The sequence below is a fragment of the Trachemys scripta genome, chromosome 8, assembly GCF_013100865.1.
Source record: "Trachemys scripta elegans isolate TJP31775 chromosome 8, CAS_Tse_1.0, whole genome shotgun sequence".
NCBI classification, from domain to species: domain Eukaryota; kingdom Metazoa; phylum Chordata; order Testudines; family Emydidae; genus Trachemys; species Trachemys scripta.
In genome coordinates this window covers 20,738,998-20,760,268 of record NC_048305.1, presented here as the reverse complement: position 1 = coordinate 20,760,268, position 21,271 = coordinate 20,738,998, and the positions used below count along the sequence as shown (strand labels likewise).

Sequence of the window (21,271 nt, the reverse complement as noted above, 5' to 3'; positions counted from 1 at the left end):
TGCAGGACAAACATTCAAATTAATATCAAGTTGACTTAGCCCCTATTATCAAGAAATACTGCATAGTTGGATTCTCTTTATTTACCTTCTTATATTTAAGGCTTTAGGGGTAAACGGGGAGGGGTGACACGCACACACCCCTAGCGCCCACACACCTAGGGGGAGAGGTGACACACACTCACTCCTGTACACCTCTCTCACACGAGGGGGGGGGGGGCGGTGACCGACCTACCTGACCCTCCCTGCCCAGCGCCATTTGCCTTCCATGCCCGGCTGGGCCCCTGGGATGAACCTGCCTCTGCTGGTACCTGGCGACGTGTCTTTCTGAGGTAACACGCAGGGGGAGGGGGAGCATGCAGGGTCATATGCCTCCCTCCCCCCCAGATTTCTGCCTGAGTTCACAGCAGGATGTGGCCAGTAGCAGCCTGTTGGCACTTCGCAGGAGGGAAGGGATGGGAGCTCCCCCCGCCCCCCAACTCTAGAGCTTAGCTGAGGGGCGGAGAGGCTTCCCCATGCCAGCGTTGCACAGGGCTTTGGCACATACAGGGATTGGCTCCTCCTGGCCAGTGCCTCAAGCTGGAGGGTCTTGGGCTTTCCTGGGGCACCAGCCCAGCCAGAAGCAATGGGGGAAGGAAGGAGCCTGCCACCCAGGCTCTTGGTGAGCTGAGCACTCCAATCAGGGGCTGGTTCTCCGCAAATGCTAGGAGTGGGACATGCCCTGCCAGGGCGATATGGAGGAGCAGCAGGGCTGGAGGAGGCAAAGCAGGGAGAGGACAGTGACGGGGGAACACATAAAGGGCCAATGGGTGGGTAGCAGACATGACACTAATTGGCTGCCGCCTGGCACCTGCCCGCACACACCAGCCACCACAGCTTGCAGCGCACAGCCACTGCTGGCCGGAAGCGGAATGGGGGTGGGGCCCTGCTGGCCAAGAGCTGGCACGCAGCTGGGGCTATGCTGACGGAGCGGCTGGCCCTGCACACCCATCCCCATCGTCGGCCACTGGCCTCTCCGACTCACCACTGGTGGGCAGACAGCTGGCGAGCAGGGATCCGGTCAGCAGCAGGACCTGCCACTACAGAGACACTGGAACATTTTTAATAGTGGGGGCACTGAAAGCCAGCTTCCTTACCCCTGTCCACCTCCCACCCCGCCCCCAAAGCTGAGGCCGGCAGCAGGGACCCTGGGCGCGTGGAGCTGGCAGTCGGGACTTTGGACATGTGGGGCTAGCAGCCGGGAGCCCAGGGGTGCTGCAGCACCCCCCTCTCCCCCGCACCTGTAGTTCCCACACCTATGTGCCAGTACTGATGGGGGGAGGGGATAGAAAATACGGGACAGTTTGTCTGTTTTTAAGAAAAAGTTGGGACACCTGCAGGAGGGCTTAAATATGGGACTGTCCCTTTAAGAACTGGACATCTGGTCATCCTATCTCCAAACATGTGGGGCTCTGTGAGTGGGAAGATAAGTTGCAGATAGGGGAAAGCTGCTCTTTGTGGCATTATCCTCTTCCAACTGCATGGGGATTTCCTCACATAAAACAAGCTGACCTTACCAGTATCTTATGTGCCAGGGATAGGTCCTTTCTAAATGCAGTAATGGGCCCACTAGAATGCATGGGGGCATGACTACTGCGGGAGACATGTTAGGGGAAATGGGAGGACCAGAGAGTAGTATGGAGGCATTGGGTCTCTATGGGACATGCCTCAGTCAGCTGTGAAAGTCCTAACATCTGCTGGGTTCCTCAAGCATTGTGGGGTCTCTGTAGATTAGGAGAATTATTCCCCTTGCAAGTTCCATGAGGATGTAGCAAATTCAGCCCACCCTGACCAGGGCCAGCTCTAGGCACCAGCCGACCAAGCACGTGCTTGGGGTGGCACCTCAGAAGGGGCGGCCAATGTTTCAGCGGCGCGGCGCTGGTGGGGGCGGGGGCTTCGGTGGCGCGGTGCAGCACTCAGGGGGTTTGGCCAGCCCAGCCTGGCGCGGCGCTCCGGGGGTTTGGGTGGTCTGGCCCGGCGCAACACTCAAGGCGGAGGTTGGGGCGGCCCGGCCCGGCACGGCACGGCACTGGGGGCTGGGCGGGGGTTTGGGCAGCCCAGCCCGGCGCTCTGGGGGTTTCAGTGACCCAGCGCGGCGCTCGGGGAGAGCAGGGGTTTTGGCAGCCCGGCGCGGCGCTCAGGGGGGCAGGGGTTTCGGCGGCCCGGCGCTCCAGGGATTTGGGCGGCCCGGCCCAACACTGGGCGGGGAGGGGTTTGGGTGGCCCCGCGCGGCGCTGGGGGGGTGGGTTTTGGCAGCCCCGCGCGGCGCTGGGGGGCGGCGCAGTGCTTGGGGGGGGTGTACGGCGGGGTGGCACTCTTCTTTTTTGCCTGGGGCGGCAAAAAAGTTAGTCAGCCCTGATCCTGACACAGTGATTTTGAAAACTCTGCTGTCTCCAGGCTTCGGGAGGGTTGTAACTTTAGCCTTCCTCTGGGTTTTTTCCATAGGCAATTGTGGTTAGATGTTTGGCTATGTGTGTGTTTTTTCGTGTGTTCTTCCTGTGTGCTGCCCTAGCTCTGCGCAGACAGCCGTCACAGCAGACCTGCGACAAGTATAGTTGGCCCAGAGACAGGCCAAACTGTAGCAGGTAGACATTTTTTAATGGGAGCTAGAATTCTAGAAGTTGCATTTAAATGGATGTGCTGTTTATCATAAAGAAGAGGGGAACCTGCCTCGTGTCCCATTTCAAAATGGGGCTACCGCCTCAGTAGGGTGAGGGAAGAGAACAGTATAGAAGTAAATCTGAAAATTGTACAATGCCAGATTTCCTGAAACTCTCTGGGAAGAAGGATGATCTCATAGTTGCACTGAACTGGGCCGCAAGAGATCTGGCTTCTGATCTTGGCTCTGCCACAGATTGTGTGTGACCTTGGACAAATCACCTAATCGCTGCATGTTTCCCATCTATAAAAGGGGGATAATTCTCTATCTCGTGGGGGTGCTGTATGGCTCAGATACTCTGGTCGTGAGTGCCACTGAAAAGCCTCTAAATAAATATAAAAATGCTGATGCCTCAGCCAGAAGTTTGAGTACTCATGCAATTCATCAGCATCTCATATTGGTTCCCACGCAAAGATGAATCATTGGAGAACAGGGATTTAGCATGCTGTATCATCAATGTCATGGCAAAAGCACTGTAATTCACTGCAAGCTATCAGCGAGGCCCAGGTTGGACAAGCAAGAATGGCAAGTTTGTCATACAAAATATCTTAATAAAAATTTAATCCTGTAACACACCAATCTGGGCCTGCTAGAGGCTTTATGGTTGCCTCTATGCTGCACGAAAGGCCACTTGGGTAGTGAGGCTACACCTCAGATCTTCCTGCCACAAAAACACAGCCCCCTAGCACTTGTGCCAAAGGAAAATCGCTCTTAGCTGTTGGCACTATAGAGTTTATGACTCACAACTGAACAATTCTGATGCCAGTTCATTACACTGTTGTGTTATACAAGTACTATTTGAAGATCAAAAGTATTTTACCACCAACATGCAGTCAGCAGTTAACAAGTAATGAAGAATAAGAGTTAATCCTAATCATACCCCTGAAATGTATGTATATACATACTATCTTACCTACAGAAGTAGAAAAATAGAGAAGTTAAGGGAATTGCCCAAGGCCTCAGAGGGAGTCTATGGCAGATCCACGATTCGATTTGATAGTATAGTCTTCAAAATAAAAATTGCATTTAGAAACAACCATTGGTCTGTCTTCTGTGGCCTATTCCCTGACTTACAAGTATATCCAGAAATATTGGGCCAGTGTGATCCTGCTGTAAATTTGCCTTTGGCCTACAATGGGTAGATTTATAACATTTTGGAGCAAGTGGGAACGAGCATCCCAATCCAGATCAACAGACTCAGACTAGCAGGGCTTGCACTGATGCTCTAAAAATAGCTGTATAGGCAGCTCTTCGAAGTTGTGGTTTGGATGCTGAAGCCCATCCCCCTCGCTCGCTATTTAATTAGCCTCCTATTAAATGCATTAATATGTTGTGTTTTTAAACTTCATTGGATAGGCTATACCACTTAGTGATCACTGAGTGGAAAGCTCTTTATGTTATGTAACCTCAATGTCTGTCTTATTTCAGTCTCATGCTCTTAGCCTGTAGAGTTAAATTTCCAAACTCTAGGGGTGGTCACACAATCGATCTCAGAAATTTGTAAATTGTAATTACTTCTCTCCACAGTAGTTCTGCAAGTCTGAAAAAAAATGTTGAATCTTCTAAGCCTTTCCTGAACAGATTTGCCCTGATTATCTCTATGTTCTGGACAAACACCAAACTAAACCGAAATTTCCAAATAAGACCTAACAACATACCTAGACAACTGGGATCAATCAATATCTCCTTTGTTTTGTAGTTAATTGTTATATACACCCAAGTACTTTGCCATCCCCTGAAACTAATGTGCTCTTTACTTTCATATTCAACTAGTCTCTTCAGAGAGAGCTCTTTCCTCGTGTTTACTTATCAGTCCTAGGCTTCATGCTTGCTCCTGACTGAGTGAGATGCAGAACACCTTCATCTCTCTGAAATCAAATGGAAGTTGAAAGTGTTCTGCATCTTGCAGCAATGGGCCCCCTGCCTATATCACACCAATTATTTGGGATCTTAATTATATACATGCATTTTCTTAAAGGTTACTCAATTTCCTTTAAAGAGTTGCAGAGTAGCAGCCGTGTTAGTCTGTATCCGCAAAAAGAACAGGAGTACTTGTGGCACCTTAGAGACTAACAAATTTATTAGAGCATAAGCTTTTGTGGACTACAGCCCACTTCTTCGGATGCATCTGTAGTCCACGAAAGCTTATGCTCTAATAAATTTGTTAGTCTCTAAGGTACCACAAGTACTCCTATTCTTTTTTTTTAAAAGTTGCAAATCCAAATAAAACTAGAAAAAATGCATTTGTCAATAGATTTTTGTTCCTTTGATTTTAGCAAATTGTAGTCCCATAAATAGCTATGATATTTTTTAATTATGAAAAGTATCTCTGCAATGTGTTTTTAAGCAGGTAAAATAAGTTACATAGTTTCATTTTCTGTTGCCTTTTTTATCAGAAAAACAGCCGACTTCTTCCCTGCACAAACTAGTAGGGATCCTAATTCTCAGTCTGTTAACCAGATTTTATTTTTTTGCACTGTCTGTTTCCTCTTGAAATGTTCTGAATTACTGCTGAGTTGTTCTGAAGAGCTACAGTGCATCTGATAGCACATGAACCATAACTTTCAAAGCCTACTGTGAGGTTGAAACTGAAATGATGCTTTTAGACATGAAACACCAAAAAAACTACCTTCTTCCCCCCACAGCATTGAAGTCAGATATTGAGTAACTGAGGTGGTGGTGGTGGTGGCGACGGCAACGGCAGTGACTTTGAGTTTTTAATTTGAACTGCCAATTTATTAACTTGGATTGAGGATTTAATAAATAGTGGTTATTAGTGAGAGACTGATTTTTTGTGTGTGCTTGTGCATTTTCTTGTTATGTCATCTTGTGTGAATCTAAGTTATTATGAAACTAACCAAAAATTAAGGAAAACAAACCATAAAACAGGAAAAAGTAAAAAACCTTAAATAGAAAAGAAAAAAAAAATCTCTATTAGAGTCTAGTCACACATGCTACTATCCTGATAAGACTACTACAAAATAGATAAATCAAAATCCACCATAAAAGTGTGGCATAATAAACAGAGATAATATGGGGTAGAAAACAGGCTGGTGTTCTTTTCTTGTGATCTAAATACAAACAAATATATTATTCTAATCTGGAATATTGTTCATAACTTTCTGGTTCTGCATTCCTAATATTCAGTTTAAAGATACCATTACATATTTTCTTTAAAATAGCACTTTTGTTTGTAGACTCATCTGTATTCATTCCCAATAGCAAACACAAAATATCTTATCTAAAACACCAAACTATATAAGGAAGAAGCTGTGATTAATGGTTAGAGCAGGGCAGTCAGGAGGTTCAGTTCTCCATTTTACTGCTGGCTGTTGACAATTGGTCAATTCAGTATATACTTTGAGTCCTCCTGGATTCCTCACTGAGGCTAAACTCGCACATAGCAAGCATTCACAAGTAATGCTTTCTACCATCTCTGGTTAGCTAGGAAATTCCTTCCCATCCTGGTGGACAATGACCTGTCCACACTTCAGCAGGGCAATACACCTGCGCATGAAGACATCAACCCTTAGGAAGTTCCAGCTAGTACAGAATACTGCAGCACGTATCCTCAGCAACGGGGGCTACTGTGAGCACATCAGATCTGTCCTCTGTTCTTCACACTGGCTTCCCATAGAGTATCAATTCAAGTTGAAGATCTTGGTCCTTGTCTTCAAGGTGCACAATGGCCTGGGCCCAGGATATTTAAAAGATCTGCTAAAGTTCCGGGTCGAAGACCACAATTGACAACTCTGCTTCTCGTGCACAGTGGAACCTTCTACCGTAAGGGTAAAGCTTGGCTGTGCAGGAGATGGAATATTCTCAAAGTCCAGTCTGAGACTGTGGAATGAACTCCCACAGGAACTAAGGACCACCACAAACCTCACCACCTTGCAAGGTGCATTTCTTCAATCTCTCTTCTGTACTGTAAACAGCGACCAACATGTATGTAAATATATCAAAATGCTACTACTGCATGCCCAGTTTTCTCCCTGGGGAGAGGACTGAGAGAACAAACCATGTGTGACAGATATTAGTCACTTTGCTTAATGCACTACTGGAAGGTGGTCAGATACTACAGTGATGAGGATGATATAAGAATCTTATCGACTAGACCATAGAATAGAATAGACTCAGTGTGTGAGCGTCAGCAAGACATTACATTTTTCGGGGCTTCAGTTTTTCATTGGTGAAATGGAGATTATAACACTTATGTACCTTGAAAATTATTTAATATTTGCAGGGTTTATTGAGATCATCAGTATGACACAATGAAAATATTGGGGGCAGTTTATACACTCATAAGTATTACAGATGTCTATCAGTATTTTACTAACATGCATTTAGTGCAATATTTCATTTGCTAAAATAAATTACATGAAAACCTAAATAACATAGAGGGCCTGATTTAAAAAAAAGAGTAAGGAGTACAAATGTATAAGCACAAGTGTGTAACTAATTTATATGTGCCTGGCTGGCATGATCGCTGTCTGGCAAGCGATATATTTTGTGCACTCAGACACCGTAGTTGTATCTGTATATTAGATTTGCAATTGTGCACAGAGTTTTGCACAACTTCTTGGAAATTGGGCCCTCAATCTGACAGTCATAATAATAATCCTTTGCCCTCTTCTAGTGCTTCTCATCTCAAATACTTTGCAAACTCTAATGCATCTTCACAGTATTGCTGAGACTGGGTTATGGATATCCTCTGGTGTGTTATGTTTGATTAAGAACCTCAGCCTATACACCCTCATGCCACGTGAATAACTTTACTCAGGTGAGTAGTCCCCTTGAAACTAATGGAACCACTCTGATGTGTAAAGATACTCCGAACCCTGAGCATTTGTATTGTACAGGCCTCATCATTTTCTGTCTGTCAAGGGCCGAGTTCCTTATGTGCAGGATAAAAAACAAAAGGTCACAATGATTAAATGAATAAATCAAATTCATTATGAAGAGTAAGGCTGTTTTGAGGTGAGATGTGGGGAGGCAGGTGTGGACATAGCTATGAGACAGGGAGGCTCACTGGCTGCTGCTTGCATCTCTGAGCTTTGGCTGGGGGAAAGAGGTGAAGTGAGAGGGAAGAGGATTACCCCCAGACTGTCCTCCTGGGGCTCTCTATCATGAAGGGGGAGTTACCTAGGACTCCCCCATGGTTCCTGACGCCGGTGCACCACGGGGTTATCCCAGGCTGTCCCCTGGTCTGTACCACGGTTAGGGATGTGTGTATGTACTGGGGCGCTATCCCGGACTGCCCGAAGGCTTCTGCCAGTGGTGGAACCAGAGATGGGGTGATAGTCACCCCAGGTGCCCACGCAGGCCGGGGGGGGCTGAGGGGTGTTGCTCCCAGGTCTGTGGGCTGGGCAGGAGAGCGAGTGGCCGCAGACACCCTCCCCGAGGCGGGTGCGTGGGGAGGCGGGCCAGGCGCAGCGCCGGGGCTGGAGGAGGAGGCGGGCCCAGGCGCGGCGCAGCGCTGCGGGGCGGGGCGGCCAGGGAGCAGGCGGCGGCGGCGGCTTCGGAGCCATCGCGCCTGCCCGGCCGGTGGCGGAGCTCGGGCGGGGAGCGGCGGGTCTCCGGGCCGGGCGGGCCCCATGGGCGGGTGTGTGGGCTCCCATCACGACTCCTCGGGCAGCCTCAACGAGAACTCGGACGGCACCGGAGGTGAGAGGGGGCGGGGGCCGGGCGGGGCTGCGCGGAGTCCCCCGTTCCCCAGCCCAGGGACCCCCTGGGCACCGCGGCACTCGGGCCTGAGGGGCTCTCCCGGGGGGGCCTCGCCATGCATCACCGCCCCTCCGGGGCCCCCTGCCCGGGCCCTCCATCCCCTCCCCCGCTATTCAGGAAGGGGAGCCTGGCCCTGGCCCAGCCCCCCTCAGCGTGTCGGCCCCTCAGCGCCCCCCCGGGGTACCGCCCCCCCCCCCCCAGGTGCCCCGGTACCCCTCTCCCGCTCTCCCCGCCCGCCCCTCTGGGGCATCCCCTGGGCGAGCCTCGCCCCCTGCGCCTTCATTGCAACTTTCCTGAAGTCAGCTGCCATCAGCTGCCCGGCTCCGGGCCACTAGGGCAGGCAGGGGCGTGGGGAGCAAGCAGCCCAAGTCCCCGGCCCAGGCCGAGCACTCACTCTGCTTAGCTTCAGCGCTTTAGCTCCCCAGGAACCGCGGGATCTTTTAAAAATGCCCCTTGGCTGCACAGTTTTGCAGGGTTGAAAAGGGCTTTGGGAGTGGTCCAGATGGACCTAGCGCCCCCCCCCCCCCCTTTCCCCTGCCTTGCTGGGAGGCCATCCCTGACAACTTATGGAGGATTTTAAAATATGTGCAGATAAAAATAATAGAAATGAAACATTTTTGTCAGTGTTCAAAAAAAATTCAGCTTTCCTCTCCACTCCATACAAAGCCATAATTAGCCTAAAAGCCAATAGCAGACGCTAGAAACTCTTCTTGATAACATGTGTCCCTTCAGTGGAGATCATGCTGCACTCAAAGCAGTGGGCTGATCAGAGTGGTGCCTTGTATTTTATTTAATTGGCATAGGTTTTTATCCTATAAAGTAATGTTTGAACTCTGTTCTCTGTCTGGGACTTACCCCCATTGTTTCAGTACATAGCAAATAATTTAGCTGTTGGGGATTATCTCCTGATTACTTTTCCTTTCTCTGCTTTCCAATAAAAGATGGACATTTTCCCCCAGTTTAAATTATTGGTATTAAATAGTCACTTTAGTAAAATTAAGTGCTGAAGCAGTGTGTTTTATCTATCATGTTAGCTATATATCTGTTTAAACGGGGGGGGGGGGGGGGCGGGTAAATAGTCTCTGTACTTAACTACTTCACTTTTTTTTTTTTTTTTTTTTTTTTAGGAAAATATAAGATAGAAATATGACCTATTTGGTCACCTAAATCATCTCCCTGCCACTGCAACGTTGTTCTTGACACAATACTATGTATTGCTTTGTTTGGTCTTCTTTCAAATTACCCAAGTGATGGAGCATTTTTAGCAGCACTGTTGTTTTATATGTATTGCATAAAATATAAAAAGTACAGATCTTAAAACAACTTTTTGAAGCAGCTGCCTGCTCATTTTAGTGGCTCTTTGAACCATGTGTGTATCTTAAATAAACTCCTACTGTTTTTTTAAAGCTGCATAAGATTTAGTGTCACAATTCCCATTAAAGTAAAAGGGAATTTGGTAGCTCTTTCCAAATCAACTTTTTTCAGACTTTAGGAGGGAGGTGAATAGACTAACAAATTTTTTCAATACCAAACTACCTGTGACCAATTAACAAAGAATAGTAGAGTTTTTAGGAGGGTGGGGGGGACAGGTTCATATTGAAAGCCAAACAAGAACATTTACAATAAAAAGCTGTCTTATAGCTTTTAATACTATTTACAGGAGGCCTGGATTTTTCAGCACATCCATGCAATGTCAGCCATTGTTTAGTAACTAAGCATTATGAAGTGAGGCAAGGTTGCAGAAACAGCCTTGACTCTGAATTTTCTGACTTTTATCTCACCTTTGATACTAGTGGATTAGATACGGTATCCACAAAATATGTTACAATTCTTCAGCAGAGAGTGTAATGCCATATCATTACACTCTCAATATCATTACACTCTCAATGGTAGTGTGTTAGGCAGGCAATTTCAATGGAATTGGTGAAGTTTAGTGTTCCAGATTTAGCTGGTAAGGACTTGCTTCTGCTTGTGGTTACACAGCATGCATCATTGTGTATTTCGGGGCAAATAGCCTATTGTGCATGGGTGCGTTAGCACAGCAACTGGATTTTCCAAGCCCATAATTGCAAACCACATATTGGAGGGCAGACTCAAACTCTAAGGATTATGCACTCCGAGTCTGTTTCATGTAAATGATCTGATATTTCAATTGAACTATATGGGACTGAATGAAAATATATTTATAAACTACCTACTACTGTGTGTGTGTATTACCCTATTTTGAAATGTTAACTCATTTTTTTAAAGTAGCTATAGTTAAGCTGAAAGTGCATCAAAATATGTTTTTAATATACCATAATTTACCAGTCACGATATCAAAGACCAACTTTTCTGACTCTTGGATCTAAAACTTTATAAAATGATTGTGGTAAATATAAAATCTGACTCGTGGTGTCTCAAGAGAATTTATGATTTGAGACATCTGACACTGAACTGGCCAAAGCAGTAGAGCATATAATATACATTAGAAGGGGGATGGGCTAAATCATCTAGTAGGTCATTTCTGTCTCTAATTTCAGATTCTGTGATCTAGTACAGTGTTATCCACCTTTCAGCCTGTTGCAAGTGACTAGGGCCATATCATAAACTCCAGGAAAATAGTTTAGAACTAAAACTTCAGTGTTAAATGCTACATTGCCAGTGTCTGAAATGATGATGTGATAGTTGTTTGTTGCAAAGCTTTATACCTTCTCCTAAAGAAAGGAAAAGTTGCTTCATGAACTAATATTACTAGTGATGAGACTGGTTAACCATGATGATAACCATGCTTGGTTCTGAAGGACTCTCAGAGCCAGATCTTGATATCAGTTGCACCAGTCTGAATCTATAATAATTCCAAGGAAGGTGATGGAATTTTGTTGGATTAAATCAGTGTAACTCAGATCAGAATAATCTCCTCCTGTAATCTCATGAGTTCTTCAAGAAATCACTAGCACTTTATATATCCATTGCTGCTCAGTGAAGTTGCTAAAATGGCTTGATCAAATACAGTTTCTTTCTCTTCTGATTTGCTGTAGAGCAATTAGCATACTTCAAGGTCAGCAAGATATTTAAATTAGCTGGTCCTTAGGGTAGATTCATTAAGACATGTGTGTTCATCTAAACAATGAGCTGGCCAGAAATATTGGCACATGTCTCTTGTTTGTCATAAGTTATTCTGGAGTGCAGGCCTGAGGCCCACTCCTGCTCCCATTGACTTCAATAGGAGGAGCAGGCTCTTACTTAACAAAAATATCTGGTCATCAGCAGGCACTGCTGTGCCCATCCTACTGGAAGAGGAATGGTCTCCCCAGGCTAGCTCCAGCTTTTCAATTATTAGTTCTTTTTTATAGTGCTATAGTGTTATACAATACTTTATAACAGGGAAAAACAAGTTTAAACAAAATTGCTGCTCCAAAATGCTTACTATGTAAAAGCCGGCAGAGGTAAACAGAGTGATATGTGGTCATTACCATAGTCAGTCTTTGTGGAATGGGGGATTTCCAGGAGAATATGGAAGAAGAAAAGAAGGGTGATTGATGTATACTAATTAGGACAGTACTCCATAAAAACCTATAAATTGATGTTCTCAGATTTCTCTTTGATATGCCTTGTTAAAGATTATGGTGAGCTTTTACAACCCTGGGCAATGTGGATTGGTGAGAAAGTTCTCATCCCTAGCCACTCCATACTACAGGTTATTTGATCTGTTCAGATGTGCTGTCTTCCAATACATGGATCTGGGGTTAAATAATGGAGGGCTTTACATTTTTGTGTCTGCTTTTAGGGTTTCTAAAAGATCTGCACCAAATTATGTTCAGCTTGGTTCACCATTACATAAACATTTAGAAGAATTCTTTTTGCCAAAATGCTACATCTGGGTCCCATCCCCTCATGCAAGCTATTTATTTTACCTCCTATCCTTTGAAATTCCCTTTTCGTTTTCTTCTGGTAAGTCTGTTAAATTTTTTTCTGTTAGGCATTGTGCAATGTTAGTTTGTCTTGCCTTTCTTTTGCCTGCAAAGTTCAGCAAGACAGTTATTTGTATAGAGTGAAGAGAAGGCAAGAGATCCAACTTCTTGAAATATGGGCACCACAAGTCATTACATATTAAGTCTTTGGGCTGCAGCTGTCTCTCTGCTGCTGTTCTCTTTCTGACATGATGTTAGCCTGCCCATTGGAGTTCTTGTCTTCTCCACTGGGAGAAAAAACTCCAGTAGTTGTGTTTTGACCTTTGTCTTCTCTCTTTTTGCCTCCAACTTGTGGTGGCAACAGGAACAAATAGAAACAGATGATTGCATGGTCAACTGGCGCACTGGGATAGCTGATTGTTCTGAGTGCAAATTCTTACTGCAGTGCTTAATATGGTGCCATTGGCTCAAAAGCACTGGAAGGCCAATAAAAGCCCTTGGTCTAAACTTGTCCAACTATAGAAAAAACAATTTTAAAATATCTTTATTGGATGGTAGTGTAGCATTGCAGTGAGCACTTCTGTTTTGAGGTGACAATAAGTGCTTTCATAATGTTTGTTGAAGACTGACTATGGCAGTTCGCGTATTAAATAGTCAGAGGTTTGTCTCTCACAGCCTAAGCAATGCAGTAGCTCCAACCATGGCTAGCTTAGATTTTTTTAAAAAGGTCTATTGGCTGAAAGGTCAGTAGCTTTTTGGTACACACCCTTTATATCAGAACCCAGGCAAAGGGTCCTCTACTTCCATGTAATGTAATCTGGCTTGTTTTAGCTATTTATTTTAAGCCCTAAACTAGTGTATGCCAGTACATAGTACTTTTGTTTTGTATTGCTATCTAAGAAAAAAGTGCTTACTTCAGCATTCTCTACACTGTGTACCAGGTATATTTTTGTAAGAGATGGTCTTGAATTCAAAGCTGATGTATACTGTTGGCTTTCATCAAACTTTTTGGTATGTCATTTTCTTTGTGAATTTTGTGAAAATGTAGTATAAAAGTGTTACTTTTAAAAGCTACATAGAAAGAAAAGTTTAAACATGAACTGACATTTTTTATAATTTGCTCTAGATCTGTCATAAGAATGTTGTGGAAACTGTACAACAGTCAGTATGTCAGAGATTTGTACCGAAATCAGTCTAACATTTCTTGTTCAGATAGCCTAGAACTCCTGATTTCCAGGGGTGCTGAGCATAGACACAACACCACTTGAAACCAATGGCATCTGCAGTTGCTGTGCACAGCACTTCTGAAATCAGACTCTAAACATTTTTCTTTTGAAGTATAAGTGTCATTTTAACAAACTAATGGGCCAGATTAGGTTTATGCAGTTGCTTCAGTATCACTTCAGTCCTGTTTCACCAAGTGAAATAAGATGTCATCTCTTCTGTCAATAGAAGCAGACTAATTAATGCAACTGTTCTTTTCATTTGCTTGTTTGCATCATTCCCCTCCCCCAGCGATTGTTTGAGTTCAGTTACTGATTGGAGTATAGAAATAAACAAATGCTTGATTACTCTATTTGACGTTTCCAATGCTACATGCAGCAAAATCCTCCACCACTGAATATTAAATAAATATAATAAATGAAACATTAGTGGTGCTTTAAAGATTTATGACTATAGTAGATATTGAGAGAAGGTATCACAATTAATATTCTGTTCCTGTGAATTGAATTTTCAAAAGGATTGATCCCTTTTTATTACAGCAAAGAATATTTTTTCCTTCATAGCAATGTTGAGTAATATTTTGAGTCACAAGTTGCAACACAGTTCATGTAGTTAACGAGAACTCCACCAGGATAGTGCTCCAAACATCATAGTAAAGTGGTAATAGCTCAAGTCTTGCTCAGGTAATTTAGCTAAGAAAAATTATATGGACTTTCTGGCAAAAGGAATTATTGTAAAGATTTTTTTTTTAAGGAAGGTGAAATGCTGCATGTTGGAAGTTAGTGGTTTGAGTACTTGTGAAATGTTTCCCAAGAAATAAAAATCTGATTTCAAAAGTAAACTGGGTCACTTCCCACACAATTTTTTTTGCAAGTGGGGAAAAAAAGTTCTAGATGGCTAAAGCTGATCTGGCATTGTAGTTTAAAATCAAGCTTCCAAAAATTCCTTTTATCTAATGTCCTTGTTTAAAATGAAATAATTAAAACAAAAAAAACCCTACCCTTAAGCAGTGTTTGCTTTTTATAAGCAAAGAAGGATTGAAGTACTTGAGAGATCTTATGTATAAAAGAATTCCCAGTCTCTCTCATGAACTCATCATACATTCTGTATAAAAAGTCAGTTAAGTTCTTAAGCAATTGTTTTTCATTTCCTATCTCTACTTCCCTAAAACTCATACTCTTTTGATGTAATGGCTTAAATTTTCTCTTAATTACTTTATAAGATGACTGTTTTGCAACCTATGAAGACCTGCTATATAAAGCCACAAATTAATTGTTCACCGAAGTTGCATGTCCCCAAGTTGCTGTCTCGTCAGATTCAGGATGGGTATATCTACACTGTGTTTTAAAACCTGGGCAGTGAGTCTCAGAGCCCAAGTCTGTAGACTTGAGCTCACGCTGTGGCTCTAAAAACAGCAGTGTAGATGTTTCAGCTCAGGCTCTGAAGCCCATGGAAGTGAGTGTCTGCACTGCTGTTTTTAGCGCCGTTGCACGAGCCTGAGTCTGTAGATTCAGACTGAGACTCACTGCTGCAGTTTTAAAACAGAGTAGACAGAGCCAATAACTTCTTGAGCATGACCTGACGCAATACCCTTTCCTCCTGCAGTGAGTTGTTGCCTGATCTGTAGGTTGCATATTAGTTACATTGATTCTTTAGTAATCCCCAATCAACACTCTGTGGTTTGGCAGGGTCTCACCTGGAGATCAGGCTTAGAGTTATTAAAATTACTATTAATGTGGGAACCCTGGTGTGCACAGGAGCAACACTCACACTGAAGAAAAACCTTTAGAATTTGCAATAGTTTTTATTAACTCAATAAAACCACAGATGCTCCAACCCAAACAAGTAGGTAAATATACTACAGAATTGTCCATACATCCAGCATTGGAGCAATCATACACTCACATCATCCTTTTGGAGACTAGAATTGATGGTCCACAAAGATCTTATCCTATATCTGGCATGCCAAAAGATCCCAACTGCTTAGGCCATGGTTTACCTTATTGTAGGGTTGGTAGCCCCGGTAAATATTCATAAGGATGTCCAGCCTCTTTGGTCCATAACTAAATTTCCTCATCCTGATAATGCTGGGGTATTCTGATGTTATAGGTTAATATATTAGTTACCTCAAACTTATTAGCATATAGATCAGTGGTTACTAAGGCAATCTTGCAGTTCAACTTCTGCTGATGTTCCTATACTAAAATAACCAAACTTGCATTAATTGGTATTTTGCGGTTACCTATCAGCAGTTTAGTCATACTTATCACAGAATTCTGTCTTATGCTGTCTTGTGATTTAAGGTTGCTCCTGGTTAAACTACTTATGCAAAAGCTTTATAGGTCTTGTATCCATATGTTGAGCTATTGTCTTATAGGGTCAGGTCTGTAGGCTTCATGCATTACTGCCTTATTACCTATATCTTATCAAGCAAATCTCTGTTATAGGCTCTAGAGGCAACCCCCAGTACTCCTCTGTTCTTCATAGCTTTTCCAAGCATTACTCAGAGTATAACTGGACATAGAGGTTGGTTTCATGGCTAATATTAAGATCCTGGCAGAGGACTCTTAAAAGGGGCTGGATAAGGTGGCAGAGATTTTCCTCCAAGACTGAGAAGATCTTTCCACTTTGATGGTGAAGGAGGAATGTTTGTGATGGAAGGGAGCTGTCTCCCAGCAGCCAAAGATTTCCAGGAAGGCCTTCACATTTATCAGATATATATATACTAGAAGGATGTGTATATTTGAGAGAACTCTTGATCCACCCTCATCTGGGGGGGAGGGGAAGCAAATTATGTACTAGTATCATATGATTAAATACTTTCCAATACTGCTAAACAACAGCTATCAAAGTTAGATATTTTAAAATCAGCAGGTCCAGGTAGCTTTTATCCCAGATTTTTAAAAGACCTGGCTGAGGAGCTCTCTGACCATTCATGTTAATCTCAGTAAGTCTTGGAACACTGGGAAAGTTCCAGAGGACTAGAAGAAAGCTACTATGCCACTATTTAAAAATGGGATGACCCAGTAGCTCTAGGCCTGTCAGACTGACATCAATCCCAGGCAAAATAATGGGGCAGCTGATAACTGGTTTCCTTTCATAAAGAATTAAGGGAGAATAATATAATGCCAATCAACATGAGTTTATGCAAAATAGGTCTTGTCTAACTAACTTGATATGTTTTGATGAGAACTGATTTGTTGATAAAGATAATAATGTTCATGTAATATACTTACACTTCTGTAAGGCATTTGACTTCGTACCACACAACAGCTTCATTAAGAAACTAGAACAATACAAAATCAACATGGTACATAGTGAATGGATTAAAAACTAGTTAAATGATAGGTCTCAAAATGTAATTATAACCAGGGTAACATGGTCAAATAGATGTTTCAAGTGGGATCTTGCAGGGATTAGTTCTTTGCCCTATGTTGCTTAATATTTTTTATCAATGATTTTGTGGAAAAATCCCATATAATCATTACTGAGTAATCTGCAGATGACTAAAATTGGGGGATTGGTAGATAATGAAGAGGACTGGTCACTGATACCAAGCAATCCAGCCTGCTCTGTAAGCTGGCCACAAATGAATTTGCATTTTAATATGGCCAAATATAAAGTTAATCATCTAGGAACAAAGAATGCAGGCCATTCCTACAGGATAGGGGATTCTATTCTGGGAAGCAGTGAGTCTGAAAAAGACTTTGGGGCCATGGTGGATAATCAGTTGAATATGAGCTTCCGTTGCTACAATGTAGCCAAAGGTTGTAGTGGATTCTCCATCACTGGAGATTTTAAAATCAAGATTGGATGTTTTTCTAAAATATGTTCCATCTCAAGCACAGCTATTGGACTTGAAACAGGAATTAATACAAGGAAATCCTATACCCTGTATTATACAGGTCAGACTAGTCAATCACAATGATTTCTTCTGGCCTTAAAAACCTATTAATCTTTCCTGTCTGCTTAGGGCTAGCAAGTGGCTAGGATGTAATTCAAGTCCTGAAAGATTTATACTGTGACTTTTCTCCAATTGTAGCAATCCTATATTTCTGTTAATGGGAGTTGAATTAGTGACATTTGGAAAAGCTAAATTTCATAAATACACGCTAATTAAAATGGAACTCCATATTGGACTCCAAACTCCCGATCCCTACATTATAGGAATAGAGTTGCTGAACTTGTAATATAATCTTAATTGACATCTTATTATTTTTGAACACTCCAGCTAGGAATTTTCACATGCTGAAAGTCTGCTGACCAGAGCTACAGGTTGCTTTATGTATATACTTGGCTTTTAAAGTCGTCTTTAGTATATTTTTGGTATATAAAACAGTTTCATTTACTTACAATGATAATGATAAGCATTTGGCATTTATATTGTGACTTTGCAGACAGAGATTTGGCACAGCTGATGAATCTGCTTGTCAGGAGCTAACACACACGGACTGTTCAGCTAAATTCTCTGTGGAATTGGCTATACCACAGCAGCAGATTTTCATAGTGGTTGGATACTGTCACATGACATCACTCTGCATAAGAACCCAGTGAACAAGGCAGTCCTCAAAATTACCCTAAGGGTACGTCTTCACCCTACCCGCCGTATCGGTGAGTAGCAATTGATTTATCCGGGATCGATATATCGCGTCTCGTTAAGACGCGATATATCTATCCCTGAACGTGCTCACCGTCTACTCCGGAACTCCACCAGAGCGAGCGGCGGTAGCGCAGTCGACGGGGGAGCCGTGGCCATCGATCCCGCGCCGTGTGGACTTTAGGTAATTTGATCCAAGATACTTCGACTTCAGGTTGTGTATCTTGGATCGATCCCCCCCCCCCCCCCCAGTGTAGACCAGCCCTAAGTCTAAAGCAAAAAGGTGTGAGATGACCCATTGCATGAACACAAGGAAGGAAAAAACCTGGAGTCACTGACTCCACTACTTCTGCCTAGAATGGTTGTTGAATGAGACATTTAAACTGTAACTGGAGACCTGAAAGAGTGAGGAATCTGCTCTCTCTCCGTGTTATCTGGCTGAAACCTAAGACTAAGAGAAGGAAAGTTACTTTCTCTGCCTGGGACAGTAGAACAATAAAATGCTTTTTGTTCCTTTCTGTTGTTGTTCTGTCTCAAATACCAAAAAAAAAGTGTCATCAAACCATCATTGACATTTCACTGTCGGTTCCCAAAAATCAGCATGTGCAACAGTTAAGGTGTCAAGAACAGTTTTAACTCTTTCACTTTGCAAAGCCTCTATTTTATGGACTGTGCTTTAAAATGCACTGTGTAGTTTGATATTTGACTACCTTGAACTGTATACAATAAAATATTCAGGAGGTCTCATGTGGTCAACTTAATGTTGCAATTGGAACATTAACTTTGCATTTCCTGATTTTTGCTAACCATAGACCTGATCCTGCAGCCATTACTCACTTTAGTCCTTTTCTATTCCTGACTTTAGTGGGACTACTACTTCTCAAGTGAGTAATGGCTAAAGGATGTGGCTGTGTAAGCTGAATGACACACTTTACTTTTAATTTCCTGGTTTTCTTAAACATACCTAAGGCAGCATGAACACGTACATTGCTCCAAATGCTGAAGAGAGTGTAACTTTTTAAGCTACCTTACTTTCTAAGGCCTTGTCTACACGAAAGGGAAAAGTCAATCTAAGCTACGCCATTTGAGTTATGTGAATAACGTAACTCAAATCGATGTAGCTTAAATCTACTTACTGCAGGGTCCACACTACGCGACGGGAGATGCTCTCCCATCGATGCCTCTTACTCTTCTCGATCGGGTGGAGTACAGGAGTCAACGGGAGAGCTATCGGCAGTTGATTTAGCGGGTCTTCATTAGACATGTTAAATCGACCACTGAGGCATCGATTGCCGCTGTGTTGATCCTCCGGTAGGTGTAGACCAGCTCTAGTGAGCTAAGTACCCTAATGCCCTGAAATCTTAGAGTAGTGTGAAATTTTGAGGCACTGTAAATTCTGAATGCAAGTGCAGAAACAGCTAATTACATATGCCAACAAGGATGCATTTATTAATTTACTTGAGCTGTTTTAAGACCTTATGGCCTTTTAAAGCCTGTTTACAGCAGAAACTGCACACAAAGTGCAAACACTGACTGAACAAAACTTTCTACTGCACATGTGTAGTAGCTAACTTTCAGATCATATTTTTTTTCCAGAATTGAAAGTGGAATGGCTGACTTCTCAATGAGAGCTTATCAGCAAAACTTAAAATTGTGGCTGTTTTGAAGTTATCTATGCGAGGGCCATGGTTGCAGTTTTTTAAAGGGTTAAAGTGTAAATTTTTCCTTCTCTTGTATAAAAGTCTGATATGACCAGGGATTTTGATGAAGCTTAACAAAAAAAATCCTGCTATGCTGAAGTTTCCATACTTGGTGATTTGCCTCAAAAGATGATTTTTTAAAAAAAGGAATAACTGCACAATGAAGTTTATAATAGAAACTGTTTTTAGCCCTACAAGTTGCCTGCCATAATAAGATGACTACCAAAGAACTAAATAAGGTATTCATTCTGTAAACTTTTTAAATGAATACATCCAGTAGCAGAGAATTTTTGTAATGGAGCAGATATTATCATTGGAGTTAGAGCAGAGACTCCTCTACACAAAGACTGGAATTTGAAAACTTAATTTGCAAGCTTACTCTGTAAAAAGGAAAAGTTTTATTAAAGGGGGGGGGGAGAGAGAGAGAACGAACACGAACTGTCCTCTGGTTTCTCACAGTTTTAATTGTGAGAGGAGGCAGGTTTTCAAATAACAATAACAAAGAGGAGAGCTTGGGCTTCTCTCAATGAGAGGGTGTTCAGAAAAAAAAAATCTGAGGTTAAAATGTTGATAGCCTATGATATAATGCTGTATATAGTGTGGAATGATGCCATGCAATCTTAATAAAAGGAGAACATTGAGCTATGATGTATCTGTTGGATCTACTATTATTGGCACTTAGAACTATTATTTATAGAGAAATTGACAGTTTGGCCAACGTATTAATAGGAAGAAATTTTTCACCTTTACACAGCAAGGAAGTGCCCATCCTCTGAGAATACTCTCAAGAATAAAATCGTGTCAGGATTAGGGTACAGCAGTACAATATAGGCACCTCTTATAGAAAGTTTTACCTTTGTATATTTAAAATAGAACCACAAAGCTCAATATCTGACGCATGTACTGCGAGCTGAGGGCACTCTAGATTCTGTTTGCCAGAAGCTGGGAATGAGCGACAGGGGATGGATCACTTGATGATGACCTGTTCTGTTCATTCCCTCTCGGGCATCTGGCACTGGCCACTGTCGGAAGACAGGATACTGGGCTAGATGGACCTTTGGTCTGACCCAGCAGGGCCATTCTTATGCTCTTATGAAAGAGAATCATTTGTTTTGTCACTTTTTTTTGCTGAAGAACTACCATCCTCTGAGTTGTCTATGTGAGTAAATATAGTTTCTTTTAAAAGAGAGTGCCTATGAATTAGTGGAGTGTACCAGCAGTGGGTGAATAACATACCAGCTGGTTTGGATTCATCAACATCCTAATATCTGCACAAACAAATGAGTCCTTTGGAAGACTGGGATGAGGAGGTAAATTATTTATAATGAAAATTGCTAATCCACACACCTTATATTTCTTTCATAAAATACTTCTTGGCAAAGGCATAAAATGTTGCAGAAGTCTGGTACACCAGACTTCCTAATTCTTACAAAATATT

At 42.8% G+C, this 21,271-nt stretch overlaps 1 protein-coding gene across 1 annotated transcript in view; it reads left to right on the top strand.

Moving 5' to 3' along the window:
• Positions 1–8,217: 8,217 nt before the first annotated feature.
• Positions 8,218–21,271, top strand: part of UBTD2 (ubiquitin domain containing 2) — a 111,214-nt gene continuing 98,160 nt past the window's right edge. Inside the window, exon 1 of the mRNA XM_034779123.1 lies at positions 8,218–8,359. Coding sequence (XP_034635014.1) covers positions 8,290–8,359 — 70 coding nt within the window. The 5' untranslated portion in view covers positions 8,218–8,289. The remainder of the gene's footprint in view (positions 8,360–21,271) is intronic.